This window comes from Lissotriton helveticus, chromosome 2_1 (genome assembly GCF_964261635.1).
Source record: "Lissotriton helveticus chromosome 2_1, aLisHel1.1, whole genome shotgun sequence".
Classification (NCBI taxonomy): domain Eukaryota; kingdom Metazoa; phylum Chordata; class Amphibia; order Caudata; family Salamandridae; genus Lissotriton; species Lissotriton helveticus.
In genome coordinates this window covers 1,879,258,079-1,879,279,997 of record NC_136059.1, presented here as the reverse complement: position 1 = coordinate 1,879,279,997, position 21,919 = coordinate 1,879,258,079, and the positions used below count along the sequence as shown (strand labels likewise).

The window sequence follows — 21,919 nt, the reverse complement described above, 5'->3', positions numbered from 1 at the left end:
GAGGCCACACACCCTTTCTTCACCGCTCTTCAAATGTGCCTCCTGGCGCACTACTAGTAGGAGGATAAAGTCCCCTTGGCTCCAGAGGGACCTTGGGGGCCAAGTAGCCTCCCGGTACCTCTTGTAAGTCCTACACAGCGGAATTCCTGAGAATCGTCATAGGCCCAGCACCCTTTCTCCATCACACTGCAAACGCGACTGCTAGTTAAAAAACCTTAGACGTACACGTTACAGGGACAATATAGTTAGTAATTAGCATTTAAAAAACCTTAGAAATCCACTGAAAAAAACAATGATTACAAGCACATTTTAGTTGGCCAATAGAATTAAAAAAAACTGAGAAATTCACTAAAATAACTATTGTTACAGGGACATTCTCTTTAGAGTCATATTTTACTCATATATTACATCACTCATGACATGGTCAGTGACATCACTCATGACACCTCAAATGACATCACTGATGACATCAGGGATGGCATCATCCACAGCCACTCTGACACACTGACTCACACCCCTATAGAATCTTTATACGCACACTGCCACTCCCACACAGGCATTCACAAACCCTTTTGCAACATATACAAACAAGACCTAGACTTTATGGGCACTTATACATTTTATCCTTCTATTAAGGGGATACCAGTTATTGCAATACTGTTGCAAAAAAATGACTCCCCTATCATTAGTTCTTGGGGTAGTCGGTATAGCCCTGGATAGTGCCTCCTTTAACAATCGCCCATTCCAAACTCAGTAAAATTCAATTGTGAGACAACATACATATACACTTTAGTGTCAAACCGTGATACATAGACAGAAAAAGTGAATGAAAGCGAGAAGGCACCTCACGGGCGCACCACCAACGGGAACCTGGCAGGTACTCACCAGGATTGCCCTGTTCTCATCATTGGCGCCTTCAAGCTTAGGAAAAGTAAGGTGTGCGAAAAACCACAAAGGAATTGTGTAAAGATATGCAGTGAAAAGGAGGGAAACAACATATAAAAACACACACGACAACTATCCAACAACCACTACTATACTTGCCGACATGTTTCATTGCCATCAAGAATTTCTGGCAATTTCTTCAGGGCGTCATGGAAGGCATCCGGCATTGACTCAGCCCGTGTTGCTGAGGCAATGCCGGATGCCTTCCACCAAGTCGTAAACTGAAGGGGAAGGATTTTTACCATGGTTGCAGTTGCAGCTTCATGAGAATTTGAACCCCCCGGCCGGTACGAGTGTGATTGGCCGAGTGAGGTTGTGAAGACTATTCTGTCCATATGCAGTGGCTTTAATGTACATGACGCCCTGAAGAAATTGCCAGAAATTCTTGATGGCAATGAAACATGTCGGCAAGTATAGTAGTGGTGGTTGGATAGTTAGTAACCACTTCTACTATTTTTAAAACTTCAACACCCAACACAAGAAACAGAATAAAGGTGTATATCTGTGTTATCGTGTGTGTTTTTATATGTTGTTTCCCTCCTTTTCACTGCATATCTTTACACAATTCCTTTGTGGTTTTTCGGACACCTTATCTTTTCCTAAGCTTGAAGGCGCCAATGATGAGAACAGGGCAATCCTGGTGAGTACCTGCCAGGTTCCCGTTGGTGGTGCGCCCGCGAGGTGCCTTCTCGCTTTCATTCCCTTTTTCTGTCTATGTATCACGGTTTGACACTAAAGTGTATATGTATGTTGTCTCACAATTGAATTTTACTGAGTTTGGAACGGGCGATTGTTAAAGGAGTGCCCATAAAGTCTAGGTCTTGTTTGTATATGTTGCAATTTGAGTGGAGGGCGACCTATGACTAGCTTTACCCTCTGAGCTCCTTTTGTTTTGGAATTCACAAACTCTTTCCAACCCCACAGGCCACATATGTTGTAACATTAGTTTTTCTCTACTGCAGTCACACGTTTATAATTGATATTTCAAACAATATACCTCAGAATGAAACTAGCTGTAGTGTGTCTCATTTGGGATGGTATGCTGTTTAAACAAAGGCATCTGAATGCCCAGCTGAGAAAAATTGGGGCTCTCTCTGGTAAAAGTATCTCTTGCTAAAAGAAGCCAAGCAGTTAAGAAGGCAATACAAAACTTTGCCATGTTACTGGTTGAGATTGGTGTAGTCAGCACAGACAATAATATGTTTTGGACATGAAATTCAGACTCAGATGTTGATTGTTGTCAAAGAAAATTCCATCTCACATTTTGATTGACTCTGAAAAGCTCTTACCGAAAAACGTAATAGTCTATTAGTTATAGAAATTGCAGACAAGAGAATCCCCTACACCGGCAATGTAAACAAGCTCCCGAGGCAAGATGCGAATAGATACCCTATTTCTAGTATCAATCACATGGTTACATTTTCATCAAGAACAGAACCAGTTCCATAGAAGAGAGAGCACTTGTAGAAGAATTTCATAAACATTAAGAATGTGCATGGTTTTTGGCTGAGCAAGATAGAGTCTAGAATTCATACCTGCCAAGGTTAACAAGTCTCATTTCAGAGGCACGAAGACAAAACATTATCCTTTATGCACTCCTTGTGTTCTTCCATAGACTTCTCACTCTCCCTCGCTTAATTTTATTATCTATGAATACAACATTTTACCATTTGTTGTGTGCAAATCTGGGTGAGCCCTACTGATCATGGGACTCAGCAATCAAATGTCATGCACTATCCCAAATCGGGTAAGTGTCCCCACCCTCCCTGTAGGCACTATGTCACTTACTTGCTGTCCTTTGTGATGACTGGCACATAGTGCAGCAACAAAGGACTTCCACTTCTGTCTGTCTTTGACAAGTTTCTGTACGGTGCCCCAGAGGTGGTTCAGGATTTTCATGTCTGTTTCCACAATATGCCTCCAGTTATTATTTGGATTGCCTCTCTTTCATTTGCCTTCTGGGGCCCAGTGGAGAGCTGTTCTTGTGTTGGACTCTTGTTCTCTTCTGACAGTGTTCATTTTATCTATCTCTATTGTTGTCTCATAATGATGGTGTCCATGCTCTCTTGCTTGCATTTGGTGAGAAGTTCCTGGTTGGAGATGATCCATGGCCAGAAAATGTGACTTTTCCCAGGCTACTGGTGTGAAAGGCTAAAATGTTTGTGATGATGCTTTTTGTTATTTACTAGCATTCTCACTCATTCAAGAGTGTGGACAGCTCTGGTTGACCGTCAGCTTGATGTTGGTGCTGGACTGAGATAACTTTCACACATTGTTCAGCATTCTGAAGGCATTCTTGGCCTTGTTCAGTCTGCTCTTGATATCACTGCTTTCTATCATGTCTAATAGTAATGCCTAGGTAGGTGAACCTTTCAGTCATGGCTAAGTTTTTTCCATTCACCTTGACAGGTGAAGGGTTTGGGGTGTTGAGTGGCATGACTACTAATTTCTTCATGTTACTCTTCAGGCCCACTTGTTGTTAATAGGTGTATATGCTGGTGTGTGGGTGTGACAGCAAGGTTAAGTAATCCGCATAGTCAAGGTCCTCCTGTGTAGTAAATAAGGTCCATCCAATGCCTTTGGCTTGGTTTTCTGTCATATGTTGCATCTCCCAGCTAATATTATGCATCCCTCTCTCACACCAGTCTAGACTTCGAAGCTATACTCTCAGCTTGCATTTACAAAGATTAAACAAGCTTCTGATGAGGAGAACTATCTGTTGCTGTATGCCATAGGCTCTCAGTATACACCAGAGGCTATCATGGTGTATACTCTCAAACACATTCTCAAAATCAATGAAGTTGATGTATAGTTGTCTGTGCCACTCAGTGCACTTCTCTATAATGTTGTGTAGAATAAGGGTCTGATCAACACACTCTCTGAACTTGCGGAACCCAGATTGTTCTTTTCTAAAATGTTTGTCTACAGCATCAGGAATGAGCTGTATATTGATTTTTGCCAGAATTGTACTCGGGATTGACAGAGGTGATTCCATTCCCATTGTTACAGGTGGTTAATGCTCTCTTCTGTGGAATCTTATGATTACTTCTTGATTGAAGTCATCTGGTTCTTTCTTTCCCACCCAAATCATTGTAAACAGTAGTTGGAGGATCTTTTCTGATGTTTCAGGGTTTGCCTTGAACATTCTGCATTCAGGTTGTCTTGTCCGGGAGCTTTTCTGTTCTTGGAAAATAGGATGACAGTGATGATTTCTTTTTTCTGTGTTGGAGCAATGTTGATATTCAAGTCTGTCTAGGCTTCTTGGATGTCCGCTTTGCCCGTTGGTATTGATCTGTTCAAGACTTCTTTGAAGTGCTCAGCCCAGCATGCTTCCTTCTCTTTCTCTGTTGTGAGTAGTCTGCCTTGCTTGTCCATGGGTGTTGCATGTTTCATGAGATTTACCACTTGGTTAGCAGAGTCTGATCTGCCTCACTCCCCAAGACATAGCACAAATATCAGAACAAAACTCTGGAGAGAAGGTAAAATAGAAATAAGAGAGAAAAGAGACAGCTGGGGTATCACTTTGTTTGATGTATGTTCTCTCAGAGCTCAGGGTACTCACAGCACTGTTCTTACAGGCAGACTAATGTCAAGCATGACTTTAAACATTTACAGTAAATGCAAGAAATAAACAAATATTAAAGTTCACACTCAGAAGCAATGGAATAACAAAGGTGTTTTTCATTGTTATCCTGATCTTGGTGGACCGGAGTGAGGCTAAGCCTACATGGAGGACGTCAGTATTGGAAATGGTGAGCACCAGGTTGAAAGCAACTTGGAAAACAATTAAGAACAAGCATTTGCAATGCATGTGTGTGTGTGACACATTGTGCACGGATCCATGTGTGCACGTTTGAATGTGTGTGTTGGCTTGAGAGCGTGTATGCCTCGTGTGTGCAAAACCTTGGGTGGCAGTAGGCACAAAACCAACTAACAGTAAGCCTGGCGCCCCACCAGCGACCAGGCACCCATGTCCGCCACTGTCGAGAAAGCCTGGCCTGTCTGATATCATTTATATCTAGCGCTTCTCTCGTACCAGGTAACGATTTGGCGCTATACAATCAAGTGACCGTGGGAGTATGCGATTGTTCTTTTTAAACTGGAACGTATAGCCAGTATTGTGTGCACAGTGCGTTAATCTGGGACAATCTTGTATCTTATTGATTACAACGCAGAAGCCTCTACTTAACAAAAAATATCTACCGGAGCTATTGTGCGACTGGAATAACATCAACGTAAACGCTGCGCATTATATATAAGAAAATCCTAGAGTATAGTTACAAGCTTCAAAAACAAGCGACGTTTGACATTTCAGTCAGCTAAATTAAAAGACAAGCTCCGCAGCACTCTATAACACCAACGGTTCTTCTGCAGTGTCGGTTAAACGAACTACAATACCTTTAACGGATGCAACCAACCATCAGCAGCCTCTGTCGTCATCATCAGCTGAAGCATCAAGCAACACAGACAACATAATCACGCCAACGCTCCAGCAGCTATTTTGAAGGAAATTATTAAACTGTCTAGTTTATTGGTGATGTGAAAAGCACGTTCAAGGAGCGCCATCTCGAAAACAGGGCTAAGTTTTACATAATTTCTCGAAATAACGGAGGGTGATAATTTTTACAAAAACCTTCCGAGCGCTCTGCATGCCGCTTCAAAACAACATTTAAGGTATTGTTACATGCTGCAAAATTGATCATCTATACAAAAAACATCCGAGCGCCCTTCATGCCGCTTATTACCAACATGTAAGGTACTGTGTTACACGCTGCAAAAGTTATACCCACATATTCCTAACAGTTAACAACAAAAATCGTCACGAGCCCAGCAGCCTCACCGGAAGTCAGGCAAAGTCGCCTGTGCCGGGGGCGGGGCTTCGTCCAGGCCGGAAGAGAAGGCGGAGTGAAAGCGTCTCGCGACGCCAGAAGGAGAGCGGAGTCCCTCAGAATTCACCTGGTAAGTTGAAAAGGGCTGGGGGGCGCTCGGTTCCCTCGTTGTGTGTTTGGATGTGTGTATGCATGTGTGCGACGGCGGGGGAGAGGGGGGGTGCACTCGTGTGTGTGTGCGCGCGTGTGTGTGTATGTGAGCGGGGGGGGTGTCTGTATGTATGTGCGTGGGCGCTTGTGTGTGTGTATGCGCATGCGTGTGTGCTTCCCAGGAGACAGCGCCTGGCCGCAGCGCTCGTTCGTGTGCGCGTGTCAGTTTGGAATCGCCTCCAAGGCGATGCGCGCGGCCAGGATTGTCTCCTGGGAAGCTCATACGCCGACATAAGGTTCTCGGCGGAGACGCGCTTCGTGCGGCTAGCCGAGACCTAAAAAGCAAGGGACAGAAGACAGCAAACCAAGCCAATTAATAATCCTGAAGCAATTCCAGCTTCAGGCCAAAGGTCAGGAAGCAGAGGAAACTGAAACAAGGAAAAATAAAACAAACGTGAATGGCAGGTGATATGGCGAACAACCTATAGCAAGAATGAAGGAGCCCATACAACACACGACATTACCAGGCACCTTCCCAAGGGAAGTGAACAGTTTATAAATTATGCTGCCCCTAATGACCTGACAGCCCCACCCCCTTACCTCCAGGCTAGATGTCCTAGTGCCCTACTGCCGTCCACAGTCCCAAGGATTCTAATGCTGCCTCTGCTATGTCTTCTTCTCACAGCAGGTCTTGTTTTTGCACACCATGTTCATTCCTGATAAGCACACCTTTATATGGGTTTTATTCATTGTGTTAAACTTTCCAGAAAGACACTCAACCCTGTCCTCAAAGTGAGGTGCGGCCACCAGATTTGTTTTGCCACATAAATTGTGTGGACCTTCAACAACACACTGTTTACACCCAAAGTGCCCATTGTGCTGATCACTTTTTATATTTTAGGAGTCAGCAGAGGTTACCATCCAATATAATTTGGGGGTTTTTGTCAGTAGTTGTTTTCATACCTTTTTTTGCCAGAGTTCCATTTGCCTAAAAATAGAGTCCTGAATTATTTGAGAGACTATCGCCATTTACCTACAACAATGTCCAGAAAACTTCACTATTTGTGCTGAGGTTTCACAATGTAACAGCTGTAATGATAGCTGATGTTAGGCCACTAAAGAAAACAGTCATTGTTTTGTAAGTCTTGGGAAATGTAAAGTATTTAAATATTGAGAATAAATAAAATCTGCCGTGTTACAGAATAAAAACAAAAGATACCTAATTAAAAAATACATATAGCAGTAAAAATTAGATAATCTAGGGAAACTGCACCTTCTAATCTGAAGACAACCATAGGAAGATTATCTGGCCAAACCAATTTATATTTTCCATTTATTGAGTTAAATAAATTAACATTTTGCTTGTTAATTTATATAGGAGTTATTATTTTTATTTGAGTTATTAAGGTTCTCTGCATTTGTCTTTAAAACTATACAGGACACAGAGAGAACCCAAAAAACATAGCTACCATAGAGTATTATTTCATCTGTTACTCCTGCTCTTTATGTTTGGCAACCTCAAACTGTTCTTTCATTTTTCTTCCACAGAGACATGAAGAAATGCCAGCAAATAATCGAGATGGAAGGAACTAATGTTCTGGGAAGTTATGATGAGAAAGGACATACACCAGCACACTGGGCTGCCCTAGCAGGAGCAACAGAAATACTACAGTATTTTCTGAACTGTGAAGGACCTGTGGATGAACCAAGCCGGGCCGAACTGGGACAAAAACCTATTCACTGGGCAGCTGTCAGTGGTGACATTTCTGCAACAGACCTATTGCTGAAGGCTGGGGTGTCTCTAGAGGTGGAAGACCAGAAAGGATGTACTCCCTTGATTACAGCAGCACAGTATGGACAAACAGCACTCTGCTGCTATTTAATAAGTAAAGGTGCAAAACTGCACGCATGTGACTCTGATGGAGATAATGCTTTGCACTGGGCAGCTTTCAAAGGTGAGTTATTGATTTAATAAAGACATTCATTTTAAAAGGGGATAACATTATAGTTCCTCAATTTGATCTTATTTGCTTATGTATTTTGCTATTGAGGAATTTGACTGATGCAAACAAATAAAATAAATGCTTTGGCGAAGTCAAAAAGGCCTGGCGTTGGACCACTGCCTTCTGGCAATTCTTCTTTAATTTTGTCATGTGTTTGCAACACGTTGTTGCTTGGAAATGTGCTGGGTCCTCTTCAATCTAAAAATAAATCCTTTGTAGTAGTAGTAAAAAGCTTTATTCGATTTTAGAACAAAATAAAATCATAAAAGCGACAACATGTTATACAGTTTCATCATACAGGCATAAAAATATGCTAAAATTAACATTAAACAATTGAATTACGATTGCCGAATAGAGACTTTTGTAACTACAATTAATAAGATAAAAAGTTTGAGTGCAACCAATTAATTGTTTGTTATCAAACCAAGTGCATATAGGCAGTTCAAATTTCCAAGAAAAAATATTATAGTGCAAATATTGAAGCTATAATTAATCATAAGTACATCGGATTTTAAAACAATTTTTAAGGAACATAGCAATACTTTTGGCATTTGATACTGTTTCTAGGTGTTGTAAAGCCAGAAAAGCGGGGCGGCATCTCCTCAGACCTTGGGACAACAGTATTGGAATTAACCAGCGTTTACGTGGTAGGTTGTAGAACTTGCAGAACAGTACTACATGAATGTTAGACTGTTCAGAGATACCATCGCATGGACACCGGATAATTGAGGAAGACCAGTCTTGTCTCCTCGGGAATGTAATCAGATGAAAGAAAGTGTTGAATCTGAACCGTGTCAACATATATTTTTCATAGTTGTTCAAACAATACGTTAGATACGGTTGAATGCCCTGATTACATTGAATACTTAACATGTGTCGGTTTGAAACTTTATTAGATTCTTGGGCTATACGTAGCTCTCTTAAATGTGACAAGCAAGATAATCTCAGGGTCTTTCTTGTAATATCAGTTAAAAGCGTAGGTTCATTAAAATATATAGAGGGACGGGTATGCTCAGACGTGAGTCCCGTGCTCTCCATGCCACTGAAATCAAGCTATCCAGGCTGAAGAGGGCTGAAAGCCCGAAACCGGTCCTTGGATGCTTGTTTCCAGTCCAGGGAGGACCTAGCTTAGCAGTTCGGGCTGGACTGTTCCCATGGGGCAAAGGGTCAAGACTGATTTGCATATAGCTGGGTTCAAACTGGAAAGGCATGGTGAGCAAAAAAACGATGGATTTAGGCCCAGATCTCTGTACTGGGGTGAATGTATGACATTGTTCTGCATTCTGTCCATCACCTGTTGTTTTGCATTTGTCACCCGAGTGGGACGGGTATGCTCAGACGTGAGTCCCCTGCTCTCCATGCCACTGGAATCAAGCTATCCAGGCTGAACAGGGCTCAAAGCCCAAAACCGGTCCTTGGATGCTTGTTTCCAGTCCAGGGAGGACCTGGCTTAGCAGTTCGGGCTGGACTGTTCCCATGGGGCACAGGGTCAAGACTGATTTGCATATAGCTGGGTTCAAACTAGAAAGGCATGGTGAGCAAAAAAACGATGGATTTAGGCCAAGATCTCTGTACTGGGGTGAATGTATGACATTGTTCTGCATTCTGTCCATCACCTGTTGTTTTGAATTTGTCACCCCGAGTGGGACGGGTATGCTCAGACGTGAGTCCTGTGCTCTCCATGCCACTGGAATCAAGCTATCCAGGCTGAACAGGGCTGAAAGCCCGAAACCGGTCCTTGGATGCTTGTTTCCAGTCCAGGGAGGACCTGGCTTAGCAGTTCCGGCTGGACAGTTCCCATGGGGCACAGGGTCAAGACTGATTTGCATATAGCTGGGTTCAAACTGGAAAGGCATGGTGAGCAAAAAAACGATGAATTTAGGCCCAGATCTCTGTACTGGGGTGAATGTATGACATTGTTCTGCATTCTGTCCATCACCTGTTGTTTTGCATCTGTCACCCCGAGTGGGACGGGTATGCTCAGACGTGAGTCCCGTGCTCTCCATGCCACTGGAATCAAGCTATCCAGGCTGAAGAGGGCTGAAAGCACGAAACCGGTCCTTGGATGCTTGTTTCCAGTCCAGGGAGGACCTGGCTTAGCAGTTCGGGCTGGACTGTTCCCATGGGGCACAGGGTCAAGACTGATTTGCATATAGCTGGGTTCAAACAGGAAAGGCATGGTGAGCAAAAAAACGATGGATTTAGGCCCAGATCTCTGTACTGGGGTGAATGTATGACATTGTTCTGCATTCTGTCCGTCACCTGTTGTTTTGCACGTGACTCCAGATGAGGCCTAAAATAGTTGGGCTCTCGATATAATAAGGGTCTAATGATATCATCCTGATAGTAGTCCTGCGGCCTGGAATTTGAAAGGGTTGTCACATTTCTAGGATAAAAATAGGTCAGGTTGCGAGGGATAATCAGATTACTGTCAGTGAGGGGAAACCAATCTAAAATGTAGCTAACTGCCTTTGTATCTCTAAAGTTTATTATAATGACATCTCCCGTGATGTTCTTTTTGCTGGTCCCTAACCAAGGAAGGCGCCTAACATGTAGGATTTCACCATTCACATTAGGGGGAAGAGGACGATTTTTTTCTAAGCCAAAATAAAACTTTATTTTTTAATTGAATTTGGTTTTCGTTTTTGCTAAGATTACCTTCCTCCATTACCGGAATTCCAGTGAGCACCACCACTAGCGGGACTGCTTCTGGAGGTAGTTCCACGTTTGACCTTTTAGAAGCGGAAGGCTTCACTGGGATATCCTTACTAGAGGGTTTGTGGGAATTGCCCAGGGTATTAGTCTTTCGGTCCACCTGTACCAACTTATCACTGTTTTTCCCCTTTGGTCTCAATGTTTTGGGAAGTACTGGGTTTAAATTTTGCATATTTGTCTGGTGGTAATTTTATTCACCTTTTGATCGGTAATATTTGGGGGCAATATAACAGTTGTGGTCAATGGTGGAGGAACTGAGACACTCCTAGTTCCTTCTTTAAGTTCTTTAATTGCCTGTTCTAAATTTCCAAGTTGTTGCCCTATTATTTGTAATCTCTCTACCAGGGGTAATGTGAGAGACCTAACTAATTTCTCAATACTTCTCAATAAAGCAGTACCAGTTGAATCCAATAAAAGGGAGGGAGATTCTATAGGTGGTATAGGTGTAGTTGGTATAACTAAGACAGGGGTCGTAAGATTCCCACAATCTATTTGGCTAGTTTTATTCGTCTGTACACTACTAGCCCCCCTTTTCCTTCTTTTCGGGGAAGGACCATACATGCGTACTTTTTTCTTTGGGGGTTTATTGCGTTTTTTAGTAGACTTCATCACTGGAGATGGTAAAGCTACCAAAACTTCCGCCTCTTGCGTCTTATTGCCTGAAGATACAGAAAGATTTATAGGCAGGTCATTATTTGTAGCAAGAAGAGGAGAAGTAATATCTTGTAGAAGTAAAAGAATACTATCTTCGGGGGAATCATCAGTGTCCTTACTATCGCTGTTAATACTGGGGATGGGAGACAAGGCAAGCTGTAACGGGCCCAACGAGGAACGTTTGTTCTTCATTAGCTCTATCGAGCGACGTCGCTCAGCCCGTCGTTCTGCAAGAGCACTATTCCTGTCCCTACCCCCTATGGCCCTAATGAAATAGTTATCTAGAGTCCCTTGTTTTACTCCTCCTCCCACTAAGGACGTTGTAATTGGCACTGGAGAGGACATTATATCAACTTAGCACTATGAGTTAAGTTCACTCGATAACAGTCATAAGAGTGGGGACCTCACTGAAGTCTCACAATCCACGAGTCCGATTGTTAAGCAATATCTTATCCAAGTCTTAAGCAAATCAGACGGCTAACAGGCAAGAACGCGGGACAGAGGTCCTTCCTACCTTGCCTAGGAATGCACAGCTCAGAGGGGGGGCCCGGACCGGGCTCCTCCGGCCTCTGAGGGCCTAAGAGGGCCCGCCCTTTGCCCGGGCTTAGCCCCGAGCTTGGTCCCGCGCGCGTCCCGCGTGCGCGTTGTAGATTCTCCTATTAAGCGGAAGGTACAGGAAGGGGCGGGAAGAGGACCAGCTGCGGCCGATCAGCGCCGCTGGGCAGGCTGGTCCTCACAGTCCCGCCTCTGTCCGTCAGTCGAGCAGATGGTTCCAAGGTGGTCCACGGTCCTCTGGGTCCCAGCTAGGTCCCAAGGACAAAGTTCAGTGACCCGCGAGCGGCGCCCGCGAAGCGGGGGTCGCAAGAGGTGGCAGAGTGGCCGGACAGGCCAAAACAAACGGCGAAGTCCAAATGAGCAGCAACCCTCCTAACGTGGCAAAAGGAGGTTCCCACTTTGGTGCACTCGCTGAAAGATCTTTAATGCAGGATGGGGCGGGAAGAGGACCAGCTGCGGCCGATCAGCACCGCTGGGCAGGCTGGTCCTCGCAGTCCCGCCTCTGTCCGTCAGTCGAGCAGATGGATCCAAGGTGGTCCAGGGTCCTCTGGGTCCCAGCTAGGTCACAAGGACAATGTTGAGTGACCCGCGAGCGGCTCCCGCGAAGCGGGGGCCGCGAGAGGTGGCAGAGTGGCCGGACAGGCCAAAACAAACGGCGAAGTCCAAATGAGCAGCAACCCTCCTAACGTGGCAAAATGAGGTTCCTTTGCTCCTGGCAAAAACATTATTTTGGTTTAAAAAAGCACACACATTATCATAATACTCCCTGGCATTGAAGGGAACTACTTTGTACCAGGGAGTTCCGTAGGGCAGAAAGGCAGGGCGGGGGAGGGGCAGGATGGGGGGGTGCAAAACACCGAATATGGATAATTGGAGATAAGTATACAATTTAATAAATAAAACAAATATTGTGGCGCGCCCTGCATTTTGCCTTTACCAAAGAAAGAAAGAAAGTAGGTAAGAAAGAAGGCAAGACAAGAAAGAAAGAGACAAAAAAGAAATAAAGATGAAAAGGGAAGGATATAAAGAGAGGAGGAATTAGGGAAGGAAAGAGAAGGCAAGAAAGAGAGAATGAAAAGAAAGAAAGAGAAGGAAAGACAGAAAGAAAGAAAGAAAGAATGAAAGAAAGAAAGAACAAGAGAAGGAACGAGAAGGAAAAAGAGAAGACAATAATGAAAGAAGTAAAGAGAAAGAAATAAAGAGAGAAGAAAAGTGAAAGACAGAAATAGAAGGAAAGAGAAAGACAGAAAGAGAGAATGAAAAAGGAAAGAATGAACGAAAGAAAGGCAAAAATGAAAGAAGGCAAGAGAAAGGAAGAAAAGAAAAGAAGGAAAGAGAACAGGAACATGGACAGAAGGAATGAAAGAAGGCAAGAATAAAAGAAGGCAATAGAAATATAAAGAGAAAAGAAAGCAAATAAAAGAAGGCAAGGTAGAGAAAAGAGAGACAGTGAAAGAAACTGAGATAAAAAGAAAGTAACAGAGAAAAACAACATAGAAAGAATAAAGGAAAGAAAGAAAGAAAGAAAGCGAAAAAAATAATGAAAAATGGAAAAAGAAAGAAGGAAAGAGAAAGAAAGATGGAGGGATATAAAGAAAGGAGGAACTGTTTCAATTAGGCACAATCTGGTATGCTGGGAAATAGCAGCAGTTAGAACAGTAAAAACCCTCCAAAAGGAATATGTAACTGCATTGGCAGGAGATATGGTCTGATAAAGATGGATTGTGCTTCAGAAACTTCCTGCTATCACATCAGACTCTAAAAACACAAACCCTAAAGTATTTTTAAAGTAAAAACAAAACAAACTGGCACTCAACGGGTCAAGCTTGTGCGAAGGTGTGCTCATTGTGAAAGGGCAAAATGCAGTCACTCAAAGTGATGTTAACCAGTGACCGAAGTAAGCCGACCCATTACCCAATATTGCCTATTGTATGCTGCAGTGGGCAGAAGGAAAATGTGAATGACTAAACAACAGACCAATGGATGAAGAGAGGTAGCTGAAAGGTGCTAATTGTGTGTGTGTGTGTATGTGTCTTGTAAAGCGCACTGCTGCCCTGAGGTGTCGTGGCGCTGTAAACCATTGGGGAACCCGTCCTGGCTATCCCTGTGAGATGGTCCCTACTGGGTATCTCCAAGGTGAAACCAGGCATCCCCGGCGAATGTGGGGGGCTGTTGTAGAGATGAGGCAAGCTAATGCCCAGAGTTGCCGAGTGTGATCCCTGGTTAGAGTAGGCACCGAGGCGTGAATTTTCAAGTCCATTGACCCTGGTCCACGACCCTGCCGCGTCAGGAATTGAACCCTGGTCCCGGGCCATTCTCTGCTTCTGGGTCTGCCGCCTCTAACCAGTGAGCCACACCACTCCACACCATTGTGAGTATATTATCCATATTTTAGTAAAACCTAATAGAGGGCAGAATGTTTCATTCCGGCCATGGAATTGGTAACATTTTGGTCACTCCGTGTTACTCTTTAACACAGAGTTCCGGCCAAATTCCGCTAATCGCCACATGACCAAATTTTTCTTCTACGAGGCTCCAGAAAATTGTGAGCGGTCACTGTCAGAGGGCTGCCACTTGAGTAGATTTTCTGCTGCACAGGGGATTTTCTACTCAAGCGGCAGCAAAATCAACTTGAATGATTGCACGCTCTTGTGCAATGCATGGTGTCCTTTGTGCGGATTTTTCAGTGCTGCTCATGCTACCAGCATTAAATTGATGCGCGTGAACCCCGCAGAATTTCACAGAGTTTTATGTAACTCTGTTGAATTCCGTGGAGTTAAACTCCGCAATTACCGTCAACCCCAAGTAATATCAAAAGGTCTTGGCTGACGTCAGACTTAATAATAGGGGTACTTCTGCTGTAACAAAAGAGAAACTAGCTCACACGTTTGCTTTTAGTACCTTCAGTCAATTCTGCTTTCAAGCAGGTGCCAAATTAATAAAGAGGAGGCCTTGATTAACAGTGTCTGTGTGCAGAGTTTGGGGTAGAATACCTGAGAGATCAACTCTCTGGGGATTATCCAATATTTGCTCAATGCCCTGCCAGCTCATATTATCAGGGAAAAACTTCACAGTGTTCCACTAGTGGTGTGCCTGGAGAACGGCATCTTATTCTGCTAAGATGTTGTAAGATTTGGGCTTTTACCTTTTGCGATGTTGGTCCAATACACACTTTCTAACGGGTGCACCACACTGCTTAAGTCACATTTTGGGAGCAGAAAGTTGTATCTGATTGTAAAGGTATTTATTTTGACACAATCCTGCTCAAAAAAGTTTGCCACCACAGTGAATGCACAAGTGCTACATATGAGATGCCCCAAAAACAGATGGCATACCTATTTGTGACCTTAATGTGGGTGCTGAATCAATGGGTAGCTGTTAGAACTGGAGGTCTGTAGTTGGCAATGGTTTGCATCTTTGTCCAAATAGGGACCCTTACTTCTAGTCAGGGTAAGGGGGCTACACTCCTAAAATAACCCCTGCTCAACCCTGTGGTAGCTTGGCACGAGCAGGAAGGCTTATCTTATAGGCAGTATGTAAACATATACAGTAATACAATAAAAACACTACAGATGGACACCACACAGATTTAGAAAAAATAAGTATTCTTTATATAGACTTAACACAAGGCCCAAACGACAAGAAGGGAAACATGGCTTCTGTGCCCACTGCTACATTAGACAGACAGACTCTAGGGAAGAAAGACTCACAAGCAAGACTAAGGAAAAGGGGTTATGGGCCTGGGACTTGGGAGGTATCATTTTGCATCCAAAACTGTAAATTCTGAGGTATGAGACAGAACAACACTGTGAAATTCTATAATTAAAATGAACAGACAATTTTTTTTTTTTAAACATAATACAAAACGATTAAAATTGAATGTCACCAAAAAATTGCAGAGAGCAGCAAAAAACAGAAGCGGGTAGGTTTTTTTCTAAAGGGACAGGGAACTATGGCTCAATAGGGTTAGTAGCCTTTTTGCTATTAATATGTAGTAATACAATTTTGCCTATTTGTTTTTACTCACCTGCTGCTACTTGAACTCTGTCCCTTCCTCATTCTTGACCACACCCACACCTCGGTCCACCGCGGTGTTTCCCCGTTTGCTATGGAGGGTGCTGGCGTATCAGATCTTTCTGCCTCTCTGATTGGTGGAGGTTGCGGGGCGGAGTTTGGACGGTCATTTCCACAAAGCTAGCAGCCTACATAAACCAATGCTTTCCCTCTCGCGCAGCGGACGCGCACAGGGGGCGCGCCGTAGGTGCACTAAAGGCAAGCCTGTCTGCGCCCGACTGGGTCCAGAGGCCACGACCCCTGGTCTGAATGAGACGCACAGACTTGTCTATTCATCAAGCCAACTAATTACTTATCGCCCCCCCTCCATGACTGCAAATTACTACATCTAGGCAACAGGAAGGAAATCGGCCTATGTTGTGGCTTCTCTTTCAACACATCCCATAGACTCTCAACCTTTTTAAAGGACAATATAATTAATAATACATCTGCGGCACCTACCTTAACGGAATTCTCCTTCCTCAGTACTAATTGCCGGTCCCTCCCGAAGCATAAAACCGACATATTCGAACTTCTGGTAAATGACAAGCCAGACACCTTATTCCTCACGGAAAGATGGCTGCATGAAAGTTCTGGGCCAGATATAGAGGCTGCCCTGCCCCCTAGCTACGCTATAGTTAGGAAGGATAGAGACCACAAAACAGGTGAGGGCATAGCCATCATCTATAAAAAAGTTTTTCAATGTAAATTGGAACCCCTAACATTTACAAATTGTGAGGCAGCTTTATTCAAAGTGGCCTTAACCCCGAATTTTACCCTATCTGGACTACTTGTATACTGCTCCCCGCTCCTTGGGCCTCATCCTTTCTGAGCCTTATCACCACCCTACTCATGAACTCAGCCAATTTCTCTATTCTGGGTGATCTAAGCTTACACCTTTTCGACCCTGCATGTAAAACCAGTACAAAGTTCATCTCGGATTTGGCAGGATTAAACATACATTTACTTAATTCTAGCCCCATGCATGAGGCAGGCCACTTACTAGATCCTATTTTCTCCAATCTACCCAGCATCTGCTGCTCCCCGTCTATCCCCCTATGTTGGCCGGACCATTTTATCACCAGGTTCAATCTAGTACCCCCTGACAACTCTGTATTCGCTACTCCTACCGTAAGGACATTAACAAGAAATCGGAAAAATCTTGATATGACGCTTTTAAACAAAATCCTGTGCTCCAACATGCCCATCACCAAACATAGGGTAAATATGCTTTTGGACATTGTGCAAAAATGGCTCCTCGATGCCCTAGACACCTGTCTTCCTATTTCCAAAAAGAGGGTCAATAATCATCACCCCCCAGCGCCCTGGTTTACTGACACTCTCAAAACAGAGAAAGCCAAATGTAAAACGCTAGAACGTAGATGGAGATGGAATTATGCTCCTGAGTCTAAAATCATGTACAAAAAAGCCCAAAAAGTTCACCATAATCTCTGCAAAACTGCCCATGCTGAGTATGTTTCTATAACTATCTCCGATGCCCTAAACTGCTCAAAAACACTTTTTTGTATGGTAAAGGAGCTCGCTGGTTCTGCCACCCTAGCTAGCCCCCCCCCCACTGAATAAGCGGCAATGCGAGGATCTTGCATCCTTTTTCGTCCAGAAAGTCGAAAAAATGTACATGGATATTGCGAGCTCACGCTGCAACCTTCCCTGTCCTGTGCAACTTGCTAGCTCCCCACAAATCGCATCTGGACCACCCATAGCAGACTCTACCCATTCTGACCAGGACTTAACATTCTGTGCCCACTCCAACATCTTGGACTCTTGACCCCTACTAAATGCAACCTCCTTTTCAAAACTCCTAGATAGCGTCAAATCTGGTTCACTTAAGGCCCCCTGCCTATCTCAGTGCTCAAGCAGCTTGAGGTACCATCCTTGCTTGCCATTATGGACCTTTTAAATACCTCCCTAATGGAAGCTACAGTTCCACAAGACTGGAAGGATGCCATGGTGATCACTCTCCGAAAAAAGCCCAATGCCGACCCCGATTTACCCTCCAATTATCAGCCTTTCTCCTTACTACCAACTTTTTCCAAAATCTTAGAGAAACACATCCACTCTCAGCTCTCAAATTCCATCGAAACTAAACTAATAAGCTCCTCCACCCATCACAGTCTGGCTTCAGAGCTGTTTTTTTCACAGAAGCAACTTTACTGGGGCTAACGGAAAGGCTGCGGCGTCATTTAGATGCTGGTGATACAGTCACCCTCATTCTATTAGACCTAAGCGCACCCATACGTGTAAAAACGTTAGGAACCCTAGGCATCAGCGGCCAGGCGTTGAACTGGCTCATTTCCTTTATCACCAACCGTACTTTCAAATCTTTTCCCCCACATCCAGCTCTGATATCCATCCCTCACCTTCTGGGGTACCTCAGGGCTCCATCCTTAGCCCACTACTCTTCAACTTATACGTGAGACCCCTAGCCGACGTCTCCGAGGCGGCAGGGCTGTTCCTGTTTTCCTACGCTGATGACTCCCAGATAATTTTTTCTCTCTCCACGGGGAGTGCGGCTGGGCCATCCCACCTGCAGCGCGACCTAGGTAAAATAGCATCATGGATGCAGACTAACTACCTTAAGGTTAACGGAGAGAAAACGGAGGTCCTGCTTCTTGGAAAAAACAAAGACCTCTGGGGCCCACAACACTGGCCCAGCGAAATGGGAGTGCTCCTTCAGCCCTCTAGTCAAGTCCGCAACTTAGGTTTCATCATTGATGACTCGCTCACTATGCACCATAAGGCTGTCAAGGTAAACGCCACGTGCTTTACCATCCTGAAGTGGCTAAAAAAGATCATCTGGATGCTGCCCGAGTCCACTCAGAGAACTGTAGTCCAGGCTCCTATCACCTCTAGACTGGATTATGGAAACGTTCTCTACCTCGGATCCAACCAGGAAGAGACTCACAGACTGCAGATGGTGGAGAACTCTGTGGCAAGACTACTCTGCAGAGTCCCTAGAGCTACCTCTGTCTCTAGTCATCTGCGGGACCTACTCTGGCTCAGGGTGGAGAACCGAATCAAGTTCAAAGCCCTGAGCTATATGTTCAAAATCAAAACTGGGACTGCCCCTCAATATCTGCAGTCCCTGGTCAGCCCTTATGTGCCTTCCCTATGCCTTCGCTCTTTCACTCAAGAGAAATTCTCTGTGCCCAGAATCAAATTATCCCGGATGGGAGGCAGATCGTTTGCATACCTAGCAGCCGCAGTTGGTAGTGGTTATACCTGCAGGGCGGTGACGTGGGGAGGGTCAGGCTGGTGGGTAGTAATCTATGGATTACGGAGCTTTACAGGTAAGTAAACATATAAATAAATAAAACAAATTTCGTTGCGCGCACTGCCACGCATTTGGGGATGCAGTGCACGCATAAAAAATTGTTTTATTTATTTATATGATTATTTACCTGTAAAGGTCTGTAATCCATAGATTACTACCACCCACCCTGTCCCTCCCCCTCCCCACGTCACCGCCCTGCAGGTACACCCACTACCGACCGCGGCTGATACCTAGCCCCCTCATTATGGAAATCAGCCATCCGTAACAATAGTATACACACTATTTCGCAACTCCATAAAGACCTGGCTTTTTTTTTTTTTAAGTTTGAAGTTTATTGAAATATAAAGAATCAAAGACAGAAAATGAAGAAACAATCAAAAGTTATGCGAAAAAATGAGAGTAATCTTACATATTAGCGAAATACATTTAGGATATTGAAACATAAAATATGAAAATGCAGGCAATGAGTATGAGGAACATAGGAGGATGAGAAGACACCTTAAAATACGAAAACAGATTAAAAATATGATAAAACATTTGCTGTAAATAATAATATGATAATCGAATAAATTAAGGTAATGCATTCATGGAGGTTTACAAACTTCAACCGTACGTAGTGGAAGTGGTGGAGGAGGTTTAGCCACTGAGGAGAGATAGTCAGTGAGGGGAAGCCATAAGAGATCTCGTTTGATTGCTAAGGAGATAGGGGAGACAAAGTTAGTGTCAAGTCGGTGATTAAAGCAAACTGCATTCCACCATGCAGTAAAAGAAACATCCTTAGCTTGCTTCCAATGCGATGTGATATGGTGGAAAGCAATGGCTATGCATAAGTCAAGTAATTTGTGGTTGGAGTCGGAGTCAACAAAGGTAGGGGATAGGGAACCTAAGAAAATGTGTGAAATGGAGAATGAAACCGTAAATTTGAAAAATTTTTGTAACTGGGACCAAACTAAGTGCCAAAAATGTAATATAGGGGGACATTCAAATAGCATGTGTTTCAAATCAGCTGAAAGGGATGTGCAGGACCAACAAGTAGATGGAGTGTCTGGGGAAAAGGAGGACAGGAGCAATGGAGTGAATAATGCACGATTATAAATGAAGAATAAGGTTTGTGTGGTATTTGCAGCTCGGGACGTACTGTGAACCTTGGACCAGATTTTGTCCCATAAAATAATGGACCATGTGTAAGATAAATCTTCTTCCCATGCCAACTCAACCTTAGATTTGGAACGATCAGCAGAGGATTGTAAAGATTTATAAATAAATGACGCAGAAAGAGATTGATCGATAGCATTAGAAATCGAAAGATGTGTGGTAGGAATAAAATTAGAGGCTGGGAGGGAAGAAATATATTGAGTAAGGGATGGAAGTATCGATAAATATTGTTTACGAGATGAGGCAGGTAACAAGAATTGAGTTTGAAGATCTTGGAATGAAAGAGGCTGATTATCCGAGAGGAGTTGTGAGATCCATTTTAGACCAAGGGAATGCCAGGATTTCCAATATATGGAACGATTGCGAATTTTGAGGAATTTATTATGCCAGATAGGTTGAGCGTGGGTGGAGGAGGCAGATGGGTAGGTGGATATTAAGTATGGACGAAGAAGAGAGCAAGAGTGAGAAAAGATGGGGGAACCTATGGAGGACACCTTAGAGGTAAAGGATAGGACTTCTCGAAAATCGTAAGGATGTAGAAGAGAAGATTCTAATGTGAGCCATAACGGTGGAATTGGAGGAAGATCTGAAGAGAGCCATTTCATAGATTGTTTTAATGAAAATGCGTTATGATATGACTTAAAGTGGGGGAACTTGACACCACCAAGGGATTTGTCTTTTTTCAGGGAAGAGAGTGCAATCCGAGATTTTTTGCCTTTCCATAAAAATTTTAATAGAAGGGAGTCTATCGTTTTAAAGTAATGATCTGGAATACGGATGGGAATCATGGAAATAGAATAGAGGACTAGGGGTGCTAACATCATTTTAATGGAATCAAGTCGACCCCACCAGGAAAGGAAGAGAGGATTCCATCGTGTTATAGATGTACTGATTTTGTTAGAAAGAGAATCGAAATTAAATTTAAGAGTGTCCGGAATACGGGGGGCAAACCAGATACCTAAGTATTTAATCTTTATGGGTTGCCAGGAAAAACCAGAAGAGTCAAAAAGATGTTTGAGGCATAAGGGGTTTAAAGGTAAGATTTCGCATTTATCAATGTTAAGACGATATCCGGAAACGGAAGAGAAGGAAGAAACTTGACTAAGGAAGGAAGGAAGAGTAGTTTGAGGATTTGAGCAATAAAATAAAATGTCATCTGCGTATACAGATAGTTTAGCTTGTTGGTGAGTACCATATTGGAAACCAGTAATTGTGTCATCAAGTCTAATCTTTGTTAAAAAGGGTTCTAAGGCTATAATAAACAATAAAGGAGATAGAGGGCATCCTTGACGAACTCCTCTTTGGAGAGGAAAGTAATCGGAAATCATACCATTTGCAAAAATTGAAGCATGGGGGCTTGAATATAGTAGAGAAATTAAAGATATGAATTTAGGGGGGAAGCCAAACCAATGGAGAGCTTGGAACATAAAGTCCCAACCAATTCTGTCGAATGCTTTTTCAGCGTCAAGGGAGATAGCAGCAAGGGGGGAGGAAAGGGATGGAGCTTTATTCAAGATATTAAAGAAGACACGGGAATTATCTGAGGATAGGCGACCCTTAACGAA

At 43.6% G+C, this 21,919-nt stretch overlaps 2 protein-coding genes across 5 annotated transcripts in view; one reads left to right on the top strand and one right to left on the bottom strand.

Annotated features, from left to right (window-relative positions):
- Window positions 1-21,919, top strand: part of LOC144818921 (uncharacterized) — a 147,416-nt gene that overhangs the window by 20,987 nt on the left and 104,510 nt on the right. The window contains exon 3 of the mRNA XM_078676801.1: window positions 7,473-7,879. Within this exon, the coding sequence (XP_078532927.1) occupies window positions 7,473-7,879 (407 nt within the window). The remainder of the gene's footprint in view (window positions 1-7,472; window positions 7,880-21,919) is intronic.
- Window positions 1-21,919, bottom strand: part of LOC144818922 (uncharacterized) — a 387,843-nt gene that overhangs the window by 333,465 nt on the left and 32,459 nt on the right. The window lies entirely within an intron of this gene.